Here is a 21,852-nt window from a genome sequence, read left to right as displayed (position 1 = left end):
TACTTGCGCGAAGAAGATATCAGCAGCTAAATAGAATGGCAAGTAATTTAAAATATGCAATAGTACATTTTGATCAGAACAAGAGAAATTTCAAGCTTCTTTTCATAATTTACATTATAGACAAATAGTCTTATGAGTTACATGAACGAGAGAGCAACTTGTTGAGTTGTGATCACCAATAATCTAGTTAATAATCTGCCCGGCTTCACTTTACACAGTGAAGTCATCCCATCCATCCTATCAACCAAACCACCTTCCAAAATGCCCCAGTTCAGATTATCCAAGCCCTAATAAAACTCCCTTAAAACACACCTCCCACAAACCCACCAGAAACCCTCTATCTATCACTTACCAACCAACTCCCACCACCACCACCGCCGCCTCCTCTATCTCCCCAAAACCTGGCAAGATAACTTAAACTTCATATACAAAACACCTTATACATGAAATCCATCCCCCCACAACAAATCCATCATATCTTGAAATTACATCCATCCATCATTGAACCGGTCAATTTTCCAAATAATCATATCATGAGATCTACAGAGTAGGAAGTTCATATTCCTTCGCAGAGAAAAACAAAATCTTAGATAAATTCAGGGTATGGGGATTAAGCAACTTAGGAAAAGTGTCTAGTAATTTTATTTATAGGATGGATGAAAGGGAGGGGTGTAATATGAAGTAGTGAAGGAGTTAAATCCTCTCCTCATTATCCTCAATTTTGCTTATGCCGAATAATTACAACAGTAGGAAAGAGTAGGGTATGCGCGTGTTGAAGTAGCGGCATGGCATAAAAATAAAAAAATAAAAACAATCTATCTCGTCACCATCATTCATCAGGTGATATTTCTCAGCACCAGGATACACCGTACACGAACCTCTTCATGCAGTCCATGTTGGGGCAACCCTCTTCAAATACTTCATGAACTTCCACAACCCAACCGCGTACTCGGTTGTGCCCTCTGGATCCACGACTTTCTCCGGGAACGCAATTCCAGCACCATACAATCCTGTAATCGTCTTTTCCTCGGCATCGACAAATTCCGATGTCTCGTGGTTATAGGTAATTTCCAATGGCTTCCCATTTCTCTCAATCGGTGGAAGTGGGTTCTTCGTGAACCCAATAGCCTGCACCACATATTGACACTCCGGTAAATGTTTCTCGTAGTCTTCCGTCTCTGTTTCGGGCGAGGTCTTCACTTTCTCGAGGTATTTAGAAACATCAGATGTGGGCAAGGTGTCGGCTTCGAGATTCTCCTTTGCCCATGTGGCTACTTCACCCTTGAGGCCCGTGTTGTCACGCTTGATCCATCCATCACGCTCCTCAGCATATCGAAGCTCATGGCGAGTGAGCCATTTAATGCGAATCTGACCATCTTTTTCTTTGAGCAAATCCGCAGCTTCATAGAGGTTTCGTAGTACGAGAATCGCACTGTGAGACGCACCAATGACGGCGATAGTGGTGATTTTAGTCGAGTCTGACATCGCTTTAAAATGACGACGCAATGTATATAACAACTTATCAGGTTTCAAACAGCAATCAAGACCAAGATATTGTGGCTGAGGCACCCCCTGCTTAAGTTGGAGGTTGGTCTCTGTGGGGTGAGATCCGGTACACAAAAAGAGGAGATCCGAGGATGCTGAACGACTTGGATTTTCAAAACGACCGAATTCGACATTCCAGCCGTTGGCCTGTTTGGAGTTAGCTTGTGGAAAATCAAACGAGATGCTGCCCTTACCTTTGACCAAGAAGCACTTCGCAACCTCGATTGTCTAAATCTGCTTACACCTTTAGACTCATTAAGCCCGGTTGCTAACATCAACCCTAAGTCAGCAGCTTCAGCAATATGGCAGGTCTTTTCCTGATCAAGATCTTTCAAACGGCTGTAAGCATTAGGAGTAGCAGTTTCCTTTATAACTTGTTGGAAAGGTTCTAAAGCCTCTGCGAACATAGAGAAAAATTTGACTTTTGTATTCCTATGACGATAAGAAGTATTAGATTCATACCCCTAGGTAGGCACCAAGTGGAAGAACAAAACTCACGAAGGCACAGCCCGATACATCCGATGTAATCTGCCACCCCCAAATTTCTTAACATCTGCAATCCACAGAATTGGACCTTTCTTTTGTTCCAAAAGATTACCCACGACAGCAAGTCCAGCTGGCCCAGCGCCGACGACCACAGCTCCATATCTCTTTTCCTTGGACGCGGCATCAGTAATGTAAGACCTCTGTAGCACGTGATTAAACAACGACGTTTGAAATTCACCCATCTTGTTGCTGGATCTTCCACTTTTCAAGACGTTGAAAAGAGTTCGTGTTGATACCCCTCCGGCCGCAATGGGCGGGAGAGAACTTCTAAGCAACAACATCTTTGGTGTAGGTATACGTTTGTGGAAGGAGCTCCCCGCAAACAGACTAAACGTTCAGATACAGAATCCGATATGAATGAATACTCCTGTGAAACCAGTATCTCCTGTAAATGCCTGGCCTTTCAGTAAAGAAAGCCAGGAAATCCAACCGTTCGAAGAGCACCAAGATCAATTGGTTGACGGGTGACTCAGGGAAATGTTTTGGACCTCGCGAACCTCTGCTCGTCCTGCAGCCCCAAGAACTATCTGCAGGATTTACCTTGCTTGTGAAAGCAAGAGACGGATATTGATCGGTGCAATTTATTTAATACAGAGTATAAAAATATGGTCCCACTCAGTTGGGGAGTATAAGAGGGAGTTGTTGTCCAAACTACGCGTTATGTTGAGTGATTGTGGGGCAAATCAATGATTTTTTTGAGTTTGGGATTGAAGTTTGAGTGGCCTAGGCTTTTGAAGAAATCATGCAATCCGTAACAAAATGAGGTTATGTTTAAAATGTTTAGTATATGAATTTGATCCAATGGACGAAGCAATTAACGAGTGTTGAATAGGATACTTAGGATTCTAGGTACATATGTAATGATATATTATGTTGTGTTGGGATTTCTAGGGAAAGATTGAGGTTCTTGGTGTCTGGAAACTCCGTTCGTCTCAAACAGTTACAGCCAATTATATGTTAGAAAACCCCTTTTTCATCCTGCACATATATCCCTATCGCGAGATTCTACAAAGTGGAATTCTATGATTGATTAATATATTCTAATCATTCTCATCTAGTCGAGTGCTGCGAACTTGGCTTGGCCTGGACCTTAACTACAAAATATATAGCCCAAGATATCAATGATATAAGGGTAAGAGCGAACGGGGGAAACGAAATCTTTTCCAGCTTTTTGCTGACTGATTCGTTTTGGCCCGCACACCAGTACGTAATATCCAACAGGACTATGCCAATAGTCATCAAGAATGAAGATAGCTGTAGAGCACTTTTCCTTGGTACATTCGCCATTCCATCAATCAATCCATCAATTTTCTCGGCCATTTTGACATCAGAAAACTCGTTTTTGACCCTTTCTGTACCGGCAACTCCCATCTTCTTGACCTGTTCATCCGTCATTTTGTACAGAACTTTATCCATGACAGCCGTCCATCGCTCAACATCATCGGGGGGACAAAGCCAGCCGGTCTTCCCTTCTACTACTGTCTCTAGTGGCCCTCCTGTGTTTGCAGCTAATACTGGCACCCCGGCTAACATTGCCTCCAAAGGTACGATGCCAAAATGCTCGTTAGAGGGGGTGTATATCAAAAGTCGTGCTGAATTGAGCAGCATCTCCTTCAAAGTATTTGGTACTGATAACAAGAACAGAACATCAACGTCATCAGGGACATTTAATGCTGTAACAATGGTTTTTGTCGTAGCCGTCTTCAACCCAAGCCCGGTAGCCAATTTGTCAAGCTCCTTGTGATATACGACGTTCTCCATAACTCTGTTATCATATCCGCCTGCCAATCATGTCAGTGTGATTTACACAATGGCGGGAATATGCCCTACCAGCAAGTACCAATCTCACTCCCTGCCTCCCATGCTTGCCCAATCCCGCATATGCCTTGATTGCAAGACCAATATCTTTCTTCTTTTCGAATCGGTTGATACTTAACAAAATAATTCTATCTTGCCAAACCGGAACCGCATCATCCTTGGTCTCGGTTTTCTTCGGATTCACATCCACACACGGATGTACAATCTGTAAATCTTTCTCCCTAGCCAAGTCAGGAAATACCTGCTCCACCATACTTTTTGTAAATCCAGAATTAACCGCAATGGACTCCGCATAACTCATACTCCATTGCTCCAAGAAATCAAACGGTATTCTGTATGCGCGTTTCAACCAATGGGTCCTTCCTTGCGCTAGTAACAGATCAGGGAAATGACAGTAGAAGAATATTCGAGTATTGGGATAAAAGAATCGTAACCATGGTAGACCAGCACTCAGCTGATCCACGAAGAAAGCATCGGGTTTGAGGTCGCTGATTTCAGAGGTAAAGTAAGCCCAAACGATAAGATGTAATTGTCGAAGAATGGCGCAAATGATGGAGAATCGAGACAGGATCGAGGATGGGACAAGCCAATTTCCCCGCACTCGCACATCAAGCGTACCTATCTACAATAAGTATTTGCAGTAACAGCAAGAAATCCGCCATCCAACTAACCATCTCGAGCTTCATCAAAGCAATGTTTAGGATCGCAATGGCTGGTGAATATAACGATTTTGTGTCCTCGATTCTGTAGTCCTACCGCGGCATCTATAACAAGTCGTTCGGCACCACCAATGCCTAAATCAGGATGGAAAAACACAATGCTCTTCTGCTTTCCTGCAGGAGCCATCACAACGTCGTAGATTTTTTATGTTTGGCGGTTGATCATTGAAGTGACAGATAGACATGTCTCAAGCTATTTTGGAATTAAGGTGGGTAGGCTGACAGGGATATGGTAAGGGTCTTCAGCCTTGCACTGAGATTATCATTCTTTCCACTTCTTCACATGTCAATGACATAACATGTTGTTGTCTCTTGTTGATGATAATATTGTACTCGTAGTATCAAAAATGGAGCAATTATCACATTCGATAGGCTCTGCTTGTATATTCGGGTATTGTTAAGGTAATTGACTTTATTTGATACTGAAGTTTGAGGGATGCGAACCTGCATTCCCACCAGGGGACCGAGCCTTGTTGGACCTCGGCTCATGATGATTACCGGGTTGCCAGAACACGTCGAAGTAGATACATTAGATAAAGTCTTTCAATTCCGTCTTTGATACTAATTAATCATCACTCAGTCAAGTTATATCAAACTCATACAATCTACAGCTCCATATCCAGGCCCCAATCTTCAATTTTTACCTTCCAATCTCACCACTGTATCTCAATCTCAATCTCTAACCATGGCCCAACCCACGCCTCTCTTCACCCTCCCCATCCCTATCTCCTCTTCTCTCCAGTCGCAGCCGGGCACCCTGACTTGCACGATCCCTTCTACCTTGCACCCCAATCTCTACCTCCTCACCTTCTCCTCACCCCCCGACAACCGTCTCACAACCACTTTCTGCCAAGCCTTCATGCACGCTCTCGATATCCTCGAGATCTCCTACCCAGTCGGCGCAATCTGCATAACCTCCGCAATTCCCAAATTCTTCTCCAACGGTCTAGATCTCAGCCATGCTACTGAAACGGAAGGGTTCTGGGACAAGACGCTTTATGCGCTGTGGAAACGATTATTAACGTATGTTCTGCCATTTTCTTGCATCTCTCAACCCTAGAATGATAACTCAATATCTAACACTTCACCAAATACAGCTATCCCATGCCAACTATATCTCTCCTTCCCGGACATGCCTTCGCCGGCGGCCTCATGACGGCCATGTACACGGACTACCGAGTTTTCAACCCAAGCCGAGGCTACCTCTGTCTCAACGAGCTCGAATTTGGCGCTCCTCTTAAAGCACCAATGTCCTCTATTTTCCGCCAAAAACTGCCCTCTCCCGCTACCTACCGCTCTCTCGTGCTTGAAGCGAAACGCTTCAACGGCGAGGCCGCGTTAAAGGAAGGACTTGTGGATGTTTTAGGAGGATGGGAAGATGTGTTGAAGTTGGTTGATGAGCGGAAATTGTTGGAGAAAGGGAAGACTGGGGTTTATGGGGTGTTGAAAGCGGAGATGTGGAGGGAGAGTTTGCGGTACCTGGAGACGCATGCGGAGAGTGAGGAGAGGGATGGAATGAATATGGATAATGAAGTGAAGAGGAAAGAGGATGCTAAATACAGAGTCGCTGAATGGGAGAAGCAGGCGAAAAAGACGTCGAAATTATGAAAAGATGATATTGTTATATCTAGTAGATAACGCTATACGCCTAAAGGTATCACCTTGACCATACCATGGTCAACCAATCAATACTGTAATAATACTTTACAAGATAATCCCACAAGCCTATAACTCTCTTTTGTAGAACCACCAACACCATACCTCGATGATTATCCTATTTTGTACAGACCCAACCAGCCCACCGCATTACTCGTAAATCATCCATAATTCATAACCCATGCTGCTCAGGCGAAGCTATCCTCAGCTGGCCAGCGCGATTCTCTACCCACCTTGGCCTCTTTACTCCCTTCAGCGAACTCGACCTTCTTGACACCTCTCGTATTGGCTGGTTTATTTCGACTACTCTGTCGAACAGAAGACCCATACTCATCACGGTTTCGGTGCAAAGTTAGGGGTCCTTTCGACTTCGACTCGCGCTCGAATGACTGCAGCATTTCCTCAAAATCCTGCTTCAGTTGAGCGGCTGTCGGAAATTTAGCTCCAATATTTTGTGATGGTTGCTCATAAATCGTCTGACTAGCAAGCGGGATCACTGGAGGAGGAAATCCTATCATGTTCTTATTGGTCTCCATCCGCTTCGATTTCGGGTGTGTGGACACATTTTCTCTAGTCTCCTCATTCATACGTTTAACCAAGGCTCTATGCTTCGCAACGGTAGCTTCACTCTTGGCGATAATCTTCTCCATGTTGCGTGCTAATTTATGTCTCTTCATCAGGGATGTTGGTGATGCCGAGTCAACTTCAGGCGCCGCAACATTTGGGTTTTCCCCAGAAAAAGGGGCCCGGTGTTTGGGCGTGTTAGATGCTTGACTGCTCTGAGATCGGTCCCCCGTGTTTCCCTGCACAATATCATCGTCTGTTGGAAGTTTCTCGGCATTCTTTGGGGCCACTGGATTTGCGTCAACTTTGGTTCCAGAGGTCTTGTCGCCAAAATTACCAGCATGTGGCGTCTCCGCCTCTTTCTCGATTTTCTCCACATTCTTTCCGGTAGATCCGGTAGCCTGTGAACCTTGGGCTACTCCGTGACCTTTTTTAATATCAGATTGGTGTTGTTGCCTCTCACCCCCTTTCTCTGCCACTTTCTCCTCGGTTGAACTTTTATTAGGGGTTTCCCGATGTGCGCCCTTTGGTTCTTCCAGTATCTCTTCAGCCTTCTCATTCTTAGTTTGACCATCATTTGTCTTCTCGTTAGACTTTTCGGTTTCCTTTACATAACCCGCCTCCAAAAGTCTATCCCAAACATCATCTCGAATCTTCGAAACCTCTCTATTTACTGGCAGACCATCCAACTTATGGAGTCTGGGGTTATCGCTCTTCTTGCCAAAGATCAGCATTTCGTATACGCGACGCATAGCTTTTGTTCCCATGTCTGAGCATGATATGTAATGAGCATCTCTTACTGGATCCGCATTGCCAAGCGAATATGGATCAATAACGTCTAGCTCAGTTTTCTCGAACCCACCATCTTTAATCAAACATCTTTCTAATGCTACTGGGTAGAAATTATGATTAACATGGTTATTCCTCATATCAACAGTAGTCAAATACGGAAATGCTCGTAAAGTCCTCGTGAGTCTTTCTACTTTTGACAACCGGTTTCCTGCAAGAAGTAATTTCTTGAGTCGGACGATGCCGAGGAGGCACTGGAATTCTTGTAATCCATTGAAGTTAAGGTTAAGAACCCGCACATTTGCTACCATAAGACCAAAATCATCTGGTAGGGAAGTAATACCACAGTTTGCGAGCTCGAGGTATTGTAGATTGAGGTATTCGACACCCGGATCAAAGGTTCCCAGGTAATTGCCAGATAAGAACAACTTCCTGACCTCGTAAGCATCTTGGAGGAAAGACTTGTCTAGAACTGTGCCAGATTGCTGTTTTCGTACTGAGAGGCTGTATAAATTTCTTTTGTGGAGGAGACCAGTGATGGTTTTGATGCGATTCGCATCTAGGTAGAGAATGCGGATTTCGGGTGTGAGACTTGCATCAAAAGATTCGAGGTTATTGAAGCTCAGCCTAATTTCTCTAGCCGAGCATGAATCGTCTGAAGTCATGAAACTGACCAATTTGTTATTCTCCAGATCAAGGCTCGACAATTTCGGCAGCTGACCGAGATTCTTAACTTCCGAGATTTGACAGTCTCTAAGGTCTAATCTTTCCAAATGTTTGAGGTTCGTTCCTTTGAAGTTTAGTGTCTCAATTGGGTTGCCTCGAAGCCGGATTGTTATTAATCCATCAAGAGTTTCGATACCATGAAGCGAAGTGATTTGATTGTTGTCTGCTTGCAAGGTCCTGAGATGAATCAGGCTTTTGAAGCAGGAAAGGCTTTCAATCTCGTTGTTAGAAACATCAACTTGCTGTAAGTTCCACAGGTGGCCCCAGGACGTCAGGTCGGAGAGGCGATTATGGTTAATGATAAGAGTGCGAAGGGATGAAGGAACACCATTTAACTGACTGATTTCGTTGTTGGAGACCTTCAGTTCCTCGAGGTGCTCACAAAATTCGTCGAGTTTGTGTAAATTTGTTAGTTTCTTTCGATGCAGATCGGCGCCCTTCATATGCTCCCAGAACGGCTCATATGGCTCAATTTCAGTCAGTTTCTCAACCATTGCCTTGATTGAGTGGGAAAGTGTTTTTTTCGTAGAAGCTCCTGGAATATGCTTTTGCCCATTCGCTACATAGCTCACGTTCAGTCCAAATGATTCGTCTGCTTGATGCATCGTAAATTCTGAAAGTGGAGTGAGTTCAAGGGTCCCAATTTCATGAGGGGGGCGTGGTGTAGCGAGTACTACACTATCCGCTTTTCTCGGCGAGGCGGAGGGCGTGGGTAGAAGATTGTTTCCGTGTTTGCGCGCACTAACACTTCCCCTGTCGACGGAGTCTTCGTCCTGCTCGTCAATGCGTGATACTGGACGGGGCATGAATTGTTGTCCTCCAACTGATAATTTACGGGAGGTGCTTCGATATCCATGTGTTCCGTTTCCTTGTCTAGACTTTCCTTTCTTAACCTGAATACTTCCACCATCATCACTATCAGATTCGTTGACGCTGTCGTAGTCAGAATGGTAAGGCTCGTCTTTCGTGGAACTATCATCATCATTATAAGTAGGAATCTCGATAAGTTCCGCGATAGGGGACGAGAAAGTGATTGTGACATTTCGTTGACGTTTTGGAGTTGTGGTGCTCAGGTCTCCGTCCGGTTGAAGGAAGATTTCGCCATCGGCCAATTTCCTGCTGTCTTGGGGGGGCTTGCTCGTGCTTGAACTATGACTTCCGTGAAAAAGTTTGTTTGTGTTCCCACTACGAATCTTCTTTGGCCGTAAGACACTATCCTCGCCTGTGGAGGCTGATCGGATTTTAATCTCGGGCACCGAATTATCCAGGCCAAGATGAATAGGCTTTGAAGGTGCTGTTTTAGGCCTGATATCAACAGGCGGAACACTCATGTTCAAATTGTCTTGAGGTGGTGATCGGCCAGTTAACTCGTCGTGCTGTTTTTCATCGTCAAGATATTCAGCCAATCGTAATCGTGCGTCTTCCTTCTGTTTGGCGGCAACGGCCCTTAGCCTCATGAGCTCCTGCGTTTCATCGAATGACAGATCAGGGATGTCTTCGAAGGGATCTTCCTCCGTTCCTTCGGAATTTGGGGAATCTTGTCCATCCCTTTCTCCTCTGGTAGACTTCCTCTTGACCCACATATTCCGTTCTCGATCAAAGACCATACCAGCCAATTGCTCTGGAATTAGATGGGATACTGTGTGCGGCGCAATGACACGTCTCGAATCTGAACCTCTGGATGATGTGGTCGGTATCGAGTTGTTCGAACCATGTGTGAAAAAATCAGGATCATCATATTCCTCGTCCAGCTGTCGTGAAGAGCCAGAATGTTTGCGCTTTCGCTGAATCTCCGGATTATTAGATATGCGAATATTTGGTGGGTCGCTCTGCACTGTATCAATAGGATCTAGAAAGTGACCGAGCGATTTTGAAATTGTACCATCCGCAATTCTATCGATTTCTCTCGCATTTCTGATGACCTCTTCCGCCATAGCCATAGACTTTATAGATGAAGCAATGATGCCATCCATTTCACTCTTCTCTTCATATTTGCGTAAATGATCCAAAAGCTCCGGATCTTGCGTGAGTGGAGCTCTTGACACTGGGGCTCCTTCGCGACTTGGTGGTCTCTCAAATACTTCCTGGGTTGACTCCTGGTAGGAATCCTCTAGCTCATCGTCTGCTGCAACATTAGGTGAGATGACTTGATCGCCTTCGGACTCCGACTCTTCAAGGCTTGTGAGACCACTACGAGGCCTTGCTTTACCTCGAATGCCTGCCATAATCTTCTTCGCCTCGTCCAGGAAGTCCTGGGTGGTTACAGAAGGTTTTCGGCTATCCTGCGATTGCTGACTAGCGCCGAGAGGCATATCAGAATTCGCTAGGTCAAGCTCAGCTTGAACCATAGCAATCTTTTGCTCTTGTAACATTCTTGCACGTGCGTCTGAGGCGAGTTCCGGCTCAACGAAAAGTGCTTCTTCATGCTGCTGGCCATTACGCTGACTAGGTGTGGGTGTTCGAGGACGGAGCAGCTCTCGCATCGCGAGTATTTTCGGTTCGGCAGCTTGAAACTTTCGCTCGTTGTCTTGTCGCGTCCTGCCCATCGCTGGCTGCGTTGATGGACGCTGAATCCCATTAATTGAGACTAGTAGCCCTTCAGGTTGCAGTGGAAGAGAAATATCCGCTCTGTGCAAGGTACGGCGTCTTTTTGGTGTTGGATCCTTCAATGGAGATCTGAGAAGCCGTTTTCCTTCAGCTTCACCATTCGATCTCCTGGGCGTCTTTAGGTTCTCAGTCATTTGAAAAGACGGTAAGACACTAGACGGCGTAAAAGACCCAGTGCTAGACCTTTTTCTGACGCTCAAGCTGCGCCTGCTACTGCTATTGCTAGTACTTCTGTGTCTACCACTAGTTTGCCTATCGGCCTCTTCCTTTATTTTCGGTGAAGAATCTAGTCGAAAGCGAAATCTAGTTTGTGACTTCGGATCTAAGACAGGAAAAGCCAGATCTTCTACATCGTCGTTATGTAAAATGGATCCATCCGACTCGAAGGAGACATCCTCGTTAAATCGGAAACTATCCAAATCGCCGACGCCAAAGCTACTGAACCTCTTTGATTTACGCTCCTTTAGGAAATGACTACCCTCTGATACGGGTCGGTTTTCATTTGTAGTATCCATATGATGATACGCGGTCTCATGGGCAGTGTTCGGTGGTACGTCTGGTTCAGGATCACTTCCACGATCCTCGTATTGACTCAGTCTACGCAGAAGCTTTTGACTTGTAAACGTATCATGAGTACCAAACAATTTCAACGGGCTTCCAAAACTGCTTTTGACGGGAGGTTTGGCTGGGCTGGGATGAGGCGTTGACACAATCGAAGGGGATTGTAAATTCACCGGTGGTTTCAAAAGTTCATTGGAGGCTCGTGTCTTTCTTATTTTAGGGAGTTGCTTCTCAGAGATGTCGTGTCGGGAATCATCGAGTGATAATGCCGATTCATCAATTGGTGGTAGGGAAGAGGGACTAAGCATCCCTTTTTGGAAAGAACCCTCTTCAGAACTACCGCCTCTTCGAACGTTGACAAATTCACCGTTACGCCTGAAATCATCCGTATCTGTTGTAACGTCGCCGGTTATAGGTCGCGAGGCATTTTCGAGGTTTTGAGCTTCATCGACATTCGGATCATCAGTACGAAGCTTTTCCAGGCGTTCCTGGAGTTCAGCAGGTGATATGTCCAATGGCGAATTTTCAGCTTTACCACCTTTGGAACCTTGCGATGCTAAAAATATCGGTGACAAAAACTCGTTTCGCTTATCGCTTTGTCCGCTTATGGTTCGTCCTACGTCTAGGTATTCTTTTTTGGTAGGTTGGTAGTCCGCGTTGAGAGCAGAATTTGAGGGAGAAAAGTATTCTTTAACCGGACTCAAAGTATTCAGTGTGGTAGGTCTAAAATCGCTTCCTCGACTCAAATCGTTGGTAGAAAATTCACTACCAAAATCCTCTGTCAATTTATATCTCACAGCTCGTGGCAGGCCATTTCCATCTTCTGCCACAGAATCTTCAGATGATAAGTCGCTATCGAATTGTGGAGGCTCTAATCTTGTGCGGTAGAGCGGAGGACTGGATGGCATTATACTACTCTCTCCATAGGCGGGCAGCTTTTTGATCGAACTTTCGGTAGGTGGTGGTTGAAATATCGTCTCGAGACCGGCTGCGCTGAATAAATCGCGCTGTTCACCATATCCAACGTCCCCTTGGAGGAGCCTCCTCTTCCATTCTGGTGTGTCTTTTGAGCTCTTCTTGGGCGATGCGCTGAGAGATTTGTTATGCTGGACTGTATTATATTCTGTTGTGTGTGTGCTAGAAGCTGACAAAGGTCGAGAGACTTTCCGACCAACCGGGCTCAGCGGTATCTCACTTCGCAGTTTTGATGGCTGATGTGTTCGTTGTGACAAGGGAATATTAATCTCATTCTGACTCCTTTCGCTCAACGGGTTACTGTCTGGCACATTCGACCAGGATTTCGTCTCCGTACTGAACTTCGGTATGCGACTAGGCAGGACGGTTGGGCGTGGGTTTGAAGAATCAGATGTGCCATTTGTGAGAGATGGGAGTTCTGGCTCTGGTGATTCGGATCGAGGTTGAGATACCCAGTCTTCGGATAAAGAATCTAGCCAGGCCTGATCCATCTTGAAAGGTTCGGGAGGGTGTAAGCAGTGAGCATGAATTCTGATTTGATTTTGATTCGATTTTGATTGTTTGTTGATTTTGTTGTTGATGTTGTTGTTGAAGGGTAGGATCGCGTAAAATAGTGTCGCATCTATGCATGGACAGTATTATTAATTGTATAGATATGCTCTGAGAAAATGTGCCATTCCCAAAATAATGGGTAGACTAGAACCTATTTGTGTTAAGATACTGCAGCCCATGGAAGTAACGCGTGGGTGAATTGAGATGATCGCGAAGTGGGATTGAACATTGATGAATTGTGGTCTGGGCTGGGGGTGGCACTTGGACCTTTTTAATTGAAAAGTCGTGCAGGAAGTAACAAGGGAACAACAGAACAGGGGCCTATCAAAACAAAACAAAAAGTAAGTAAATACTAGGGACAAGGTAGTATGTACTCTCAAAGCCACAGCAGCCACGAACCCCACGTTTAAAAAGAGAAAGACGAAAATTCATGTGATACCGTCCGTACGTATCTAAAGCACCTAGGATACCCGTGGACAGCTACGAAAATACTACAAAAATCATTTCAGTTATATTACATCAATTCTTGGTGCAAGATGTTCAGTTGACAGATATTCCAAACCTTAAGTCGAGGTTGAGCCGGGCTTTCCATCGTATACAATTCCTTGACATATTTGCGGAGCTCAATTGAGTTGGCAATGCAGATAATCATACTCAGTACGGAGTACACCGAGTCCTGCAAACCAGTTCGTCGATTTGCTCCAGCATTTTAATCTTCCGATAACCTTATTGAAGCGGATCTCATTGAAGCAATTGATTGGCCAATGAACTTTGATTGTCTAAACCTCACTCTACCAGTATTGAACGTTAACATTGAAAAGTATAGTTAGTCACAGCTAACACTTACGAGACTATCTGCAAGCAAGGGAGATAGATGCTGGTAGATACCTGGTTTATCATGGCTTGAAATGGATTTACTAAAATGTTTTTGGGTTTGAGGCAAGGCCTGTGGGTGAAATAGCTATTATGCATATTCTGTGGAGACATACTCGAGTATATAATTCAGGTTAAAGAGAAGAGGCTGTTTGGTCGTCACTGGTGAGATTACTACTGATGATCCAGCTCCAAATTGACTGCATATATAACATTCTATACCAACTCCAGCTTGCTTGGATCATCAAGGTATTGTCTGAATTCGAATCATGAATTTTTGGACTGAACTCGGATATCTATGAAAAGCAAAAGTTTACAAACAATCTCTAATCCAGTATTTTGATAAGAACACTCACTCACTGCTGGTCATAATTATGCGTATCAAAAATTATCTCATCCTCAGACCCTCTGTTTGTGACGCCTCACACCTTCGGGTCACGTGGCATGCCCCGTTTGTATTTAATCACAGGAAAACTCGCTACTCTTGTTTTCCTTCTTCTTTTCTCCTTAGCTTAGTATTTTCTAATACAAGATACTCTACCCAGTATTCTTGAGTGTGACACTGTTTCGATTATATTTTAGTCATTTTATGGTAAATGCACGGATTTTTACTAATTATTGTATAATTAGAATTTAGGTGTAATCCGGCCAATAAGAACTCGGGGAAGGATAATCTCCTCGAAGGTCTGAGAGCTTTTGGTCGTTTTTTTTTTGTGAATAATCATTTTTGTTTGATGAGAGTATTGTCACGATTCACCATTAGGGTTAGTGTCCTGGGAAAGAAAGGAATCACGTGATAAGGAGCCCTAGGAGCCCTCAAAGTGTTACGAGGTTTGCCGTCTAGATCACGTGGAAGCGCTCTAGGCTCTCGAGGTGGTTTATAACTAGGCGTCAAGCAGGGACTTAAGTAATGACAATGATGATATACAATTCGTAACTAATAGTAGAGTATACTAAATGATTGATCTTGAGCACGAAGCTCCATACAAAGGAAATCCATCTTGATTATATAGACCTTCGTGTTCCGAAAGTCGATCGACTCTTGAAGGGCCGATCGATTCCTACGAAGTCGGTCGGCTTTCGGATCAGGTAACGCTTGTCACATGATCCTGTTAACTAATTGGTCACCTGATGCGGGCTATGTTACGCCGTCGTAACATAAGTTATGATTATTGATGGTTTTTTAATTATTAATTGAAAAATCGAATAAAGATCAAAATGTTATATTTTATATTAAAGCTAGAATCAAAATGTTTCAGACGCTTTGGAGATCCTATGGTGGTATCTTATATGCCTTTTATTGGTTGGTTTATGGTTTTTATGTTTAGGTAATCGGAGAAGGGTCTGAGGATGAGATAAATCAAAAACAGAAAACCACTTAAGTCTGATCCACATCACGTGCTTTCGTATCACTCGCGAAAACACGCAAACACGAAATAGAGTTGCCGGGTCAGCCACATCAAAATGCGATAACTGATTACTTTTGTGATTGCATTCACACCAAGCATGCAAACTTTGAGACATAGGCCAACTATTGGAATGCAGCATATGGACTATTTGCAGGAATGTCTCACCATATGAGCGGGCGCTCGTTCACTTCCGATGATGATGAACCTTTATATTTCACGCCCACATATAAGCCCGAAGACCTCATTTGTGAAGGCTCCGATACTGAGGCAAATCCCAGAGCCATAGTCGAAAAACAGCGGCGATATGAACAGTGTGCGGAAAGGGTGCTACGTGGACAACTACCAATTATTCAATCTGCGGCACTCAGGGGACCTTTTTATAAAGATAACAAGAACGAATGGGTGAACCCATGGAGACATCGAGAGGGGGGCTGGTGGAAGCCTGGATCGAAAGATATGCTATTCAGAAGGGAGGACGTTATGCGACGAGCTAAAGAACATGGCAGAAATGGTATGAGTCCTACGGAAGCACTTGCTTGGTGCCGACGGGATGCTAAACGACAGGCCAAAGAAATGGGAATCGACGATAATATGGATATAGATAGCGATTCTGCGACTCATTCAAATAGACTAGTTGTGGATGAGACAATACACGAAGATCTATCAATGGAAAAGAGAGGGGTTCTACCTAAAGGCGAGGGGACGTTGGGCGGGCCACTATTACCACGGGTTTCGTCGTCGACATTTTCTACGCGCGCGAATATTGAAGATTTTGGGGATACGCCAATGATAGGAGGCTCGGTTCTGGATAAAGATAATGACGGTAAAGAGTTGGAAATATGGGCTGGTGTCAAGAGACCTGTAAATATAGCTTGGTTGAAAGGCTCACATATCTCGAAGCGTGCTCGTTGGGAGGACCCAGCAGTTTCATCGCCAACCCCGTTACCTCATGGAACAGGCCAGAAATATCAGGAAAAGGTCACAGGAAATATTGCCGTCGCACAGAATCGAATTTCGCATGCAATTCAACCGCGATTGGGTCTGTCTCTGGAGACTCCTCAGCACGCGCCAGCTTCAGGAAAGAGCTATGTATCTCTACAGCAATCAGGTACTACATTCGATAGGGAAGGTTCGTTTCACACGAATATCGGACAACAAGTGCAACAATATTTTAGCTTTACCGCATCCGAACCCGACATCAACGCCACATATCCATTTGAGGAATCCCCCAAGCCCTATCCGACTGTACCACTCGACAATCCGGCCGGCCAGGAAGCTCGCGCCTCACAGCATTCAGCAACAAAACTGGTTACTTCCCCGAAACTCCCATCGCATCGCAGGATCGGTGCTGTACTTAATAAAAACCACGAAACCCCAGGAAACATTAGTTTTATCACCGACGTTGCACCATCGTCTGTGAACTTGGAGCACTTTCAATTTCGAAAGAAGCGTAGACGCAAAACTGATCCCACAGAGGTAACCAATCGACCTCTGAGTGATATAGGAGAAAAGATTGGAGCTCCATTATCCGAAGGCAACATGCCAGCTCCAAGTGTCCAAAGAGATACAATAATTTCGACCCCCTTCATCCTACACCCTGTTCAGGGGGAAGGTGGGTCATCAACATCACTAATTCGACGTACTGAATTTCCAAGGTCGAAAGGTTCATCTGGCAGAAGCTCTCGAGTGGATGAAAGTTGGCTTACTACACAAGAAGAAGTTGGATTTAGTCCATCGACAATGACTTCGGATAGTAAGAGAACAATGGAGAGTGAATGTTCTCCACAACATGAAAACTTCGATAACAGTTGGGTCACAACACAAGATGACTTCCATCACGCTCCAGCATCGTCTGCATCAATGGACTTAACGCAGATCTATAAGATTTCGAATTTTTTGCCACGCTTGAATCATGTCGAGCATATTGATGCTCCTGCATTTAAAGGCCACGAGCACAAAAGTAGTTTACAATCATCGCCTCTGAAAGACCCTTCTTCTGTACTTTCTGTACGCCCTCCCACTCAATCACCACATTCACCTGCCCTTCCGGAAAATTCGAACAAACGAGTTCCAATGCAGTATAATAACCTCGATGGATCGAGTACACAATCATACAACACCAGTCCAGTCAGATTAGCAGAGAATAATCTGAGCTCTTCACAGGCCTGCATCTTACCACAAAATCTTGGATCAAGCCAACAATTGCCGCTTAGAGTCACAACCACACCTGAAGCAGAATTTAATGAAGATACCCGCGATGACAATCCTAGATGTTGCCAGTTAGTACACGTGCAGAGATCCGACGATAAGAATGGGGATCATGCCCAAGTAGCCTCTCTGGAGGTCAATAGTGCGCTTGAGGGTGAGCAAATCCAGGAGTTTACCGTGCTAGAGACTAGTCGAGAACCTAATATTGATATGGTACCTCGAGTCAATTTAGAAGTTTCTGTAATACTTCAAGATGCAGAAGATATGCCGGGTGTCAATCAAGAAGAAAAATTGCAGGAAGGGGTGCAGGAAGCTATGCGGGCCGAGCCGGGTGCCGGTGACGTTCTAAAAAATTCGGTTCTTTCTAGCGGCCAACCATCAACGTCATCATCATCAGCAACAAGAGACAACCTCACCATACATAGCCCCACATCAATTCAAAGAGCCATGAGCGTCAATCAGATTCCTAAAAGCACTATGTCCAAACAATTCACACCCTTGCTGCTTAGCGAGGAGGATGTCACTTCACCAGCTAGCACCCAAGATCTTAATGAACACGTTTTAGAAGCAGCTGCTGTAGAAGAAGATGTAGCTATTCCTTCCAGAGATGCAGGACCTGTTAATACTTTAAACCCAGATCCGGATAAAGATAAGACTACCACACGAAATCTCAGCCCACAGAGTCCCTGGGGACCAGGTGAGGCAGGGCTTATGGTCTGTCCAGAAGTAATTCCAACTACTGAAAAGGCCGAGCGATTATCCGATGCCGACTCTCCCAATTCCGGGTGGCAAAAGGAAGGGCATCCAGCCACACCCGATAATGACATTATTCGACCTTTCCGTGATCTAATGACTCCAAGTCCTCCACCGGAAGCTGAACAACAGCCATCAAACACACAGCTTCTTGTAGAAGCAGCCACACAAAATCCTTGGGTGAAGGATTCCGAGAAGAATTTGAAACGCAAACGCGTATTATTCGACCTATTGGATGATGAAGATCCAGTTCAATCTCAACACAATTCGCAGCGTCAACGTCGTTCTCCGTCTCCCGAGAGTACATATCGGTCAGGGTCTTTCGGAAGCAAAGTGGCTGAATTTGACGATGGTGTCACAGATATGAATAGCTTTCAAAATCACTTTTCCGCAGTCCACAGAAAGCCTGTAAGCGACGATTCTTTAAAGGCCAATGGCTCCGTCAAGCGCCCGTTAATCGCACAATACAAGTCAACCATTTCAGATGCGACCAATCTGGTTACTAGTAGCCCTGCAATCGATGCAATGGCAGAAGCTTTCATCGCAGCTGATCGCGATTCTTCACGAGAGAGAGAACGTCGCTTCGCAAACAGCCCTTCACCAACCCGAAAATCCAAGAGGAAAAACTATATAACTTTCGAGGATGAAGATGAAGATGGAGACGATACGGTGTTTCAACCCCCAAATTCCCACATCTCTACAAATGTAGCTCTGAATGAAAGATCCAGCAACGCAAAACTGGGAGATCATACACCAAAATATTCCCTCGATGAAGTGGAAGATTTCTTAGGGGAAGATTGGTCGGTCGAGGGGGAATTGAAGAAAGCTAGTCTGGAATTTGAATCGTCGACGCCAAGACGGGAGAATAATGTACATTCACGAGGAAGTCTTTTTGCTTTTGAGAATATATGGACATGATAGGGTATTATAGCAAAACAGGTTAATATTGAGTGTGTAAATAAGATCTTGTAAATTGGCTTGGGTGTTACGGATGCATGGATGAAACGGATGGGACGGATGGGTTACGAGATAAAGATGTACCTACCCTTGCTTAGGTATATAGCATGAAGGGACAGATGATCTTATAATGAACTTATTACTACAGAGTACTAAAGTAGATATCTAAATACGATAGGCAGGTAGCTACAACTAGCTTGGAAATATCTACCGTCTATAATCTGACCTCTTGCTTTTTAATACAATACAAGTACCTACCTAGGTAACATAAGTATAAGATTAATACCTATAAGAAGATCACACAAACAGATCAGATAGATAGCATTGAAAGTTGAAAGTTGAGAGTTGAAACACTTTGTGGCCCGTAGTACTCCGTAAACAAGGTATAATAGAACGGAAATCCACTCGTTTCTTTCCCCGCAAGCTCAATTACTATTTTGGCTTTAAACTTTTAGACTTTCAAAAATCCAAAACTTAATTGTTTGTTTGACCGCTTCGAGGTTTTGGTACCTTAGGTACTTAGAGTTCTGTGGCCAATAGAGTGATTTGTTGTTGCGGCGTGTGTATGTGTTGTGATGTGTTTAATGTTACCACGTTTTCTGTTAGGGGTTGGGGATTGGTTTGGTTTGGGGAGGGGACGGGAGGTTTCTTTTGGGTGTGAGACATTGGACATTGGACATTGGTAGGTACTAGGTAGGTGGGTGTAACGTGGAGTTGTGAGGGAGGGACGAGGGGACTGATTGATGATGTGGGATGGGATGGGGTTTTGTGTGATGGTTTGATTCGTTCGGGAGTCGGGGTGCCTGTTGAGGTGTTGTGCAGTGGTGGTTTTAAGGGGGGGATGGATGAGGGGTTATATAAAGGGAGATATTGGGGAAGATTTGAAACTTGGGTATTTTAAAGTAGAATGAATACCTACTTAGGTACAAGGTAAGATCTTGGATAGAAAATAGATGGATTGTGAAGTGAAAATGATCGGAAGTATCTCTATTTGAAATTGGATAAGAAACGAACTGGGATTTTGGTATCGTGTTGTATCGGCTTATCATGATGGAAGCTAGAAAGCTAGGCACTTACCTAAGGAGTACTCTCGCTAGGTACTTTTACCGTGCAAAATATCCCATTTGATTACCATACCATCGTCACCCGGCATTCACGATTGATAAGGATGGATGCAGAAAGGCCACGAGATAATGGAGTCGTGGTGGAGAATGGTCTGCTGGAGATGTGATCCTATTTTAATCTATTTAATCTATTAATCCAACTGTTGATCTATTAATCTATTAATCTAATTGGGACCCGCGTGTCTCCCTGGTCATTTATATCCGCAAGGTTTGGTCCATTTCTTTCTTTACATCGAGATGATCGAGGACGGAGCTCTGTGCTGTGTAGGTAGAACGATCTACCTACGGAGTATTTGATAAACCGGTGTGATGGCACGGATCGATGTCAATATTTCCCTGGTCTTTTGAGATCTAACCAATATCATTCATTCAATTCATCAGCTTCTGGAATCTAAATGGAATCTCGCTCGTTCAATGCATCGGCTTCTGGAATACAGGTGGAATCCGATGATACCCTGTGTATTTCTCATGTATTCCATTCAATACCTACCCTGGTCTGTCATTCAGTCAGTTATCACATTTTGAGGTAATCGATTCTTACCGTCATCGTCATACCGTTACTGTTACTGTTACTACTCTGTGTAATGTTGTACTAGAGTAATCAATTCTTATAAGACAGCCCTGTACCGTTTAACCCTTCTTGTCATTCGGTGGTGCAAATGCAGGGAAAATGTTGAAGGGTTAGATAAAATGCGCACATGTTTTTTTTTTTTCATCATTCATCATTCATCTTTGTCTCTATTATCCTCATTCGTCATAATTCTCGGCCCAAATTACGTTTTTATTATTCATGCCCAGCTAATCATTAATATACTTTGGGTCAATCTCTTCTCTTCACTGATGTCTGTCTGTCTGTTTGTTTTATATCTAACTAGGAAATAAGAACCCAAGGTAGTAAAGTAATCAGTCTTATTTTCCAAACTCCCAATTCCTTTATAATACTTTATACTCTAGGAAAGCGTTTATTACATATTATTTCATTTCGTTCCTGACCTGGATATTGATTTTACTAAAAACTTTAAACTTCACTTGTTTTCTTGAATCATCGGACAATTCTATCAGCTTAACCCGTACTTTCACCTATCTTCCGTTGCCCACTTTTTTAACCTCTTCTAGCCTTCAGCCCAATCTCATTCGTACCTTATATTATTACTCATTCCTTCTTTCTTCCATCAAACAATAAACAATACCAACAACATTACAACCACTATACCACCCAGAAACTTAATAATTTCCTCCAACCACCATTCCATCAATTAATCAATCGGGAAAGAACAAGACGAGAGAATCCAAAAAAGCTTATCAAAGATCACAAGAGGGGAAACCAAAAAGGAAGAAAGAAGAAGCAGCGGCTGCAGCAGCAGAAGAAGAAGAAGAAGCAGAAGAAGCAAGAGAAAAACACAGGAAATCCATCCAATTCATCAAATTCCATAGAATTTCCTTATTTTCTAAAGAAGAGAATTCCACGTG

The 21,852-nt window shown here is 44.1% G+C and overlaps 5 protein-coding genes across 5 annotated transcripts; 2 read left to right on the top strand and 3 right to left on the bottom strand.

Annotated features, from left to right (window-relative positions):
- Window positions 1-882: 882 nt before the first annotated feature.
- Window positions 883-2,273, bottom strand: SS1G_02474 (hypothetical protein; the record flags this gene model as incomplete). The annotated part of the gene is made up of 3 exons (XM_001596204.1): window positions 883-1,692; window positions 1,788-1,977; window positions 2,044-2,273. The coding sequence occupies 3 exons, from the start codon at window positions 2,271-2,273 to the stop codon at window positions 883-885; spliced, it is 1,230 nt and encodes a 409-aa protein (XP_001596254.1).
- Window positions 2,274-3,048: 775 nt separating this feature from the next.
- On the bottom strand, window positions 3,049-4,755 carry SS1G_02473 (hypothetical protein; the record flags this gene model as incomplete). The annotated part of the gene is made up of 4 exons (XM_001596203.1): window positions 3,049-3,096; window positions 3,271-3,872; window positions 3,922-4,527; window positions 4,581-4,755. The coding sequence occupies 4 exons, from the start codon at window positions 4,753-4,755 to the stop codon at window positions 3,049-3,051; spliced, it is 1,431 nt and encodes a 476-aa protein (XP_001596253.1).
- A 558-nt stretch (window positions 4,756-5,313) lies between these two features.
- SS1G_02472 (hypothetical protein) lies at window positions 5,314-6,199 on the top strand (the record flags this gene model as incomplete). The annotated part of the gene is made up of 3 exons (XM_001596202.1): window positions 5,314-5,651; window positions 5,726-6,103; window positions 6,193-6,199. The coding sequence occupies 3 exons, from the start codon at window positions 5,314-5,316 to the stop codon at window positions 6,197-6,199; spliced, it is 723 nt and encodes a 240-aa protein (XP_001596252.1).
- Window positions 6,200-6,472: 273 nt separating this feature from the next.
- On the bottom strand, window positions 6,473-12,997 carry SS1G_02471 (hypothetical protein; the record flags this gene model as incomplete). Its single annotated transcript, XM_001596201.1, has 2 exons — window positions 6,473-8,526; window positions 8,704-12,997. 2 exons carry the CDS (start codon window positions 12,995-12,997, stop codon window positions 6,473-6,475), a joined length of 6,348 nt encoding a protein of 2,115 aa, XP_001596251.1.
- Window positions 12,998-15,496: 2,499 nt separating this feature from the next.
- Window positions 15,497-19,219, top strand: SS1G_02470 (predicted protein; the record flags this gene model as incomplete). The annotated part of the gene is made up of 1 exon (XM_001596200.1): window positions 15,497-19,219. One exon carries the CDS (start codon window positions 15,497-15,499, stop codon window positions 19,217-19,219), a length of 3,723 nt encoding a protein of 1,240 aa, XP_001596250.1.
- Between the last annotated feature and the right edge of the window lie 2,633 nt (window positions 19,220-21,852).

This window comes from Sclerotinia sclerotiorum, genomic scaffold (assembly GCF_000146945.2).
Source record: "Sclerotinia sclerotiorum 1980 UF-70 scaffold_3 genomic scaffold, whole genome shotgun sequence".
Classification (NCBI taxonomy): Eukaryota; Fungi; Ascomycota; class Leotiomycetes; order Helotiales; family Sclerotiniaceae; genus Sclerotinia; species Sclerotinia sclerotiorum.
Note: the sequence above shows the minus strand (reverse complement) of the source record. Positions and strands in the feature narration are given on the sequence as shown.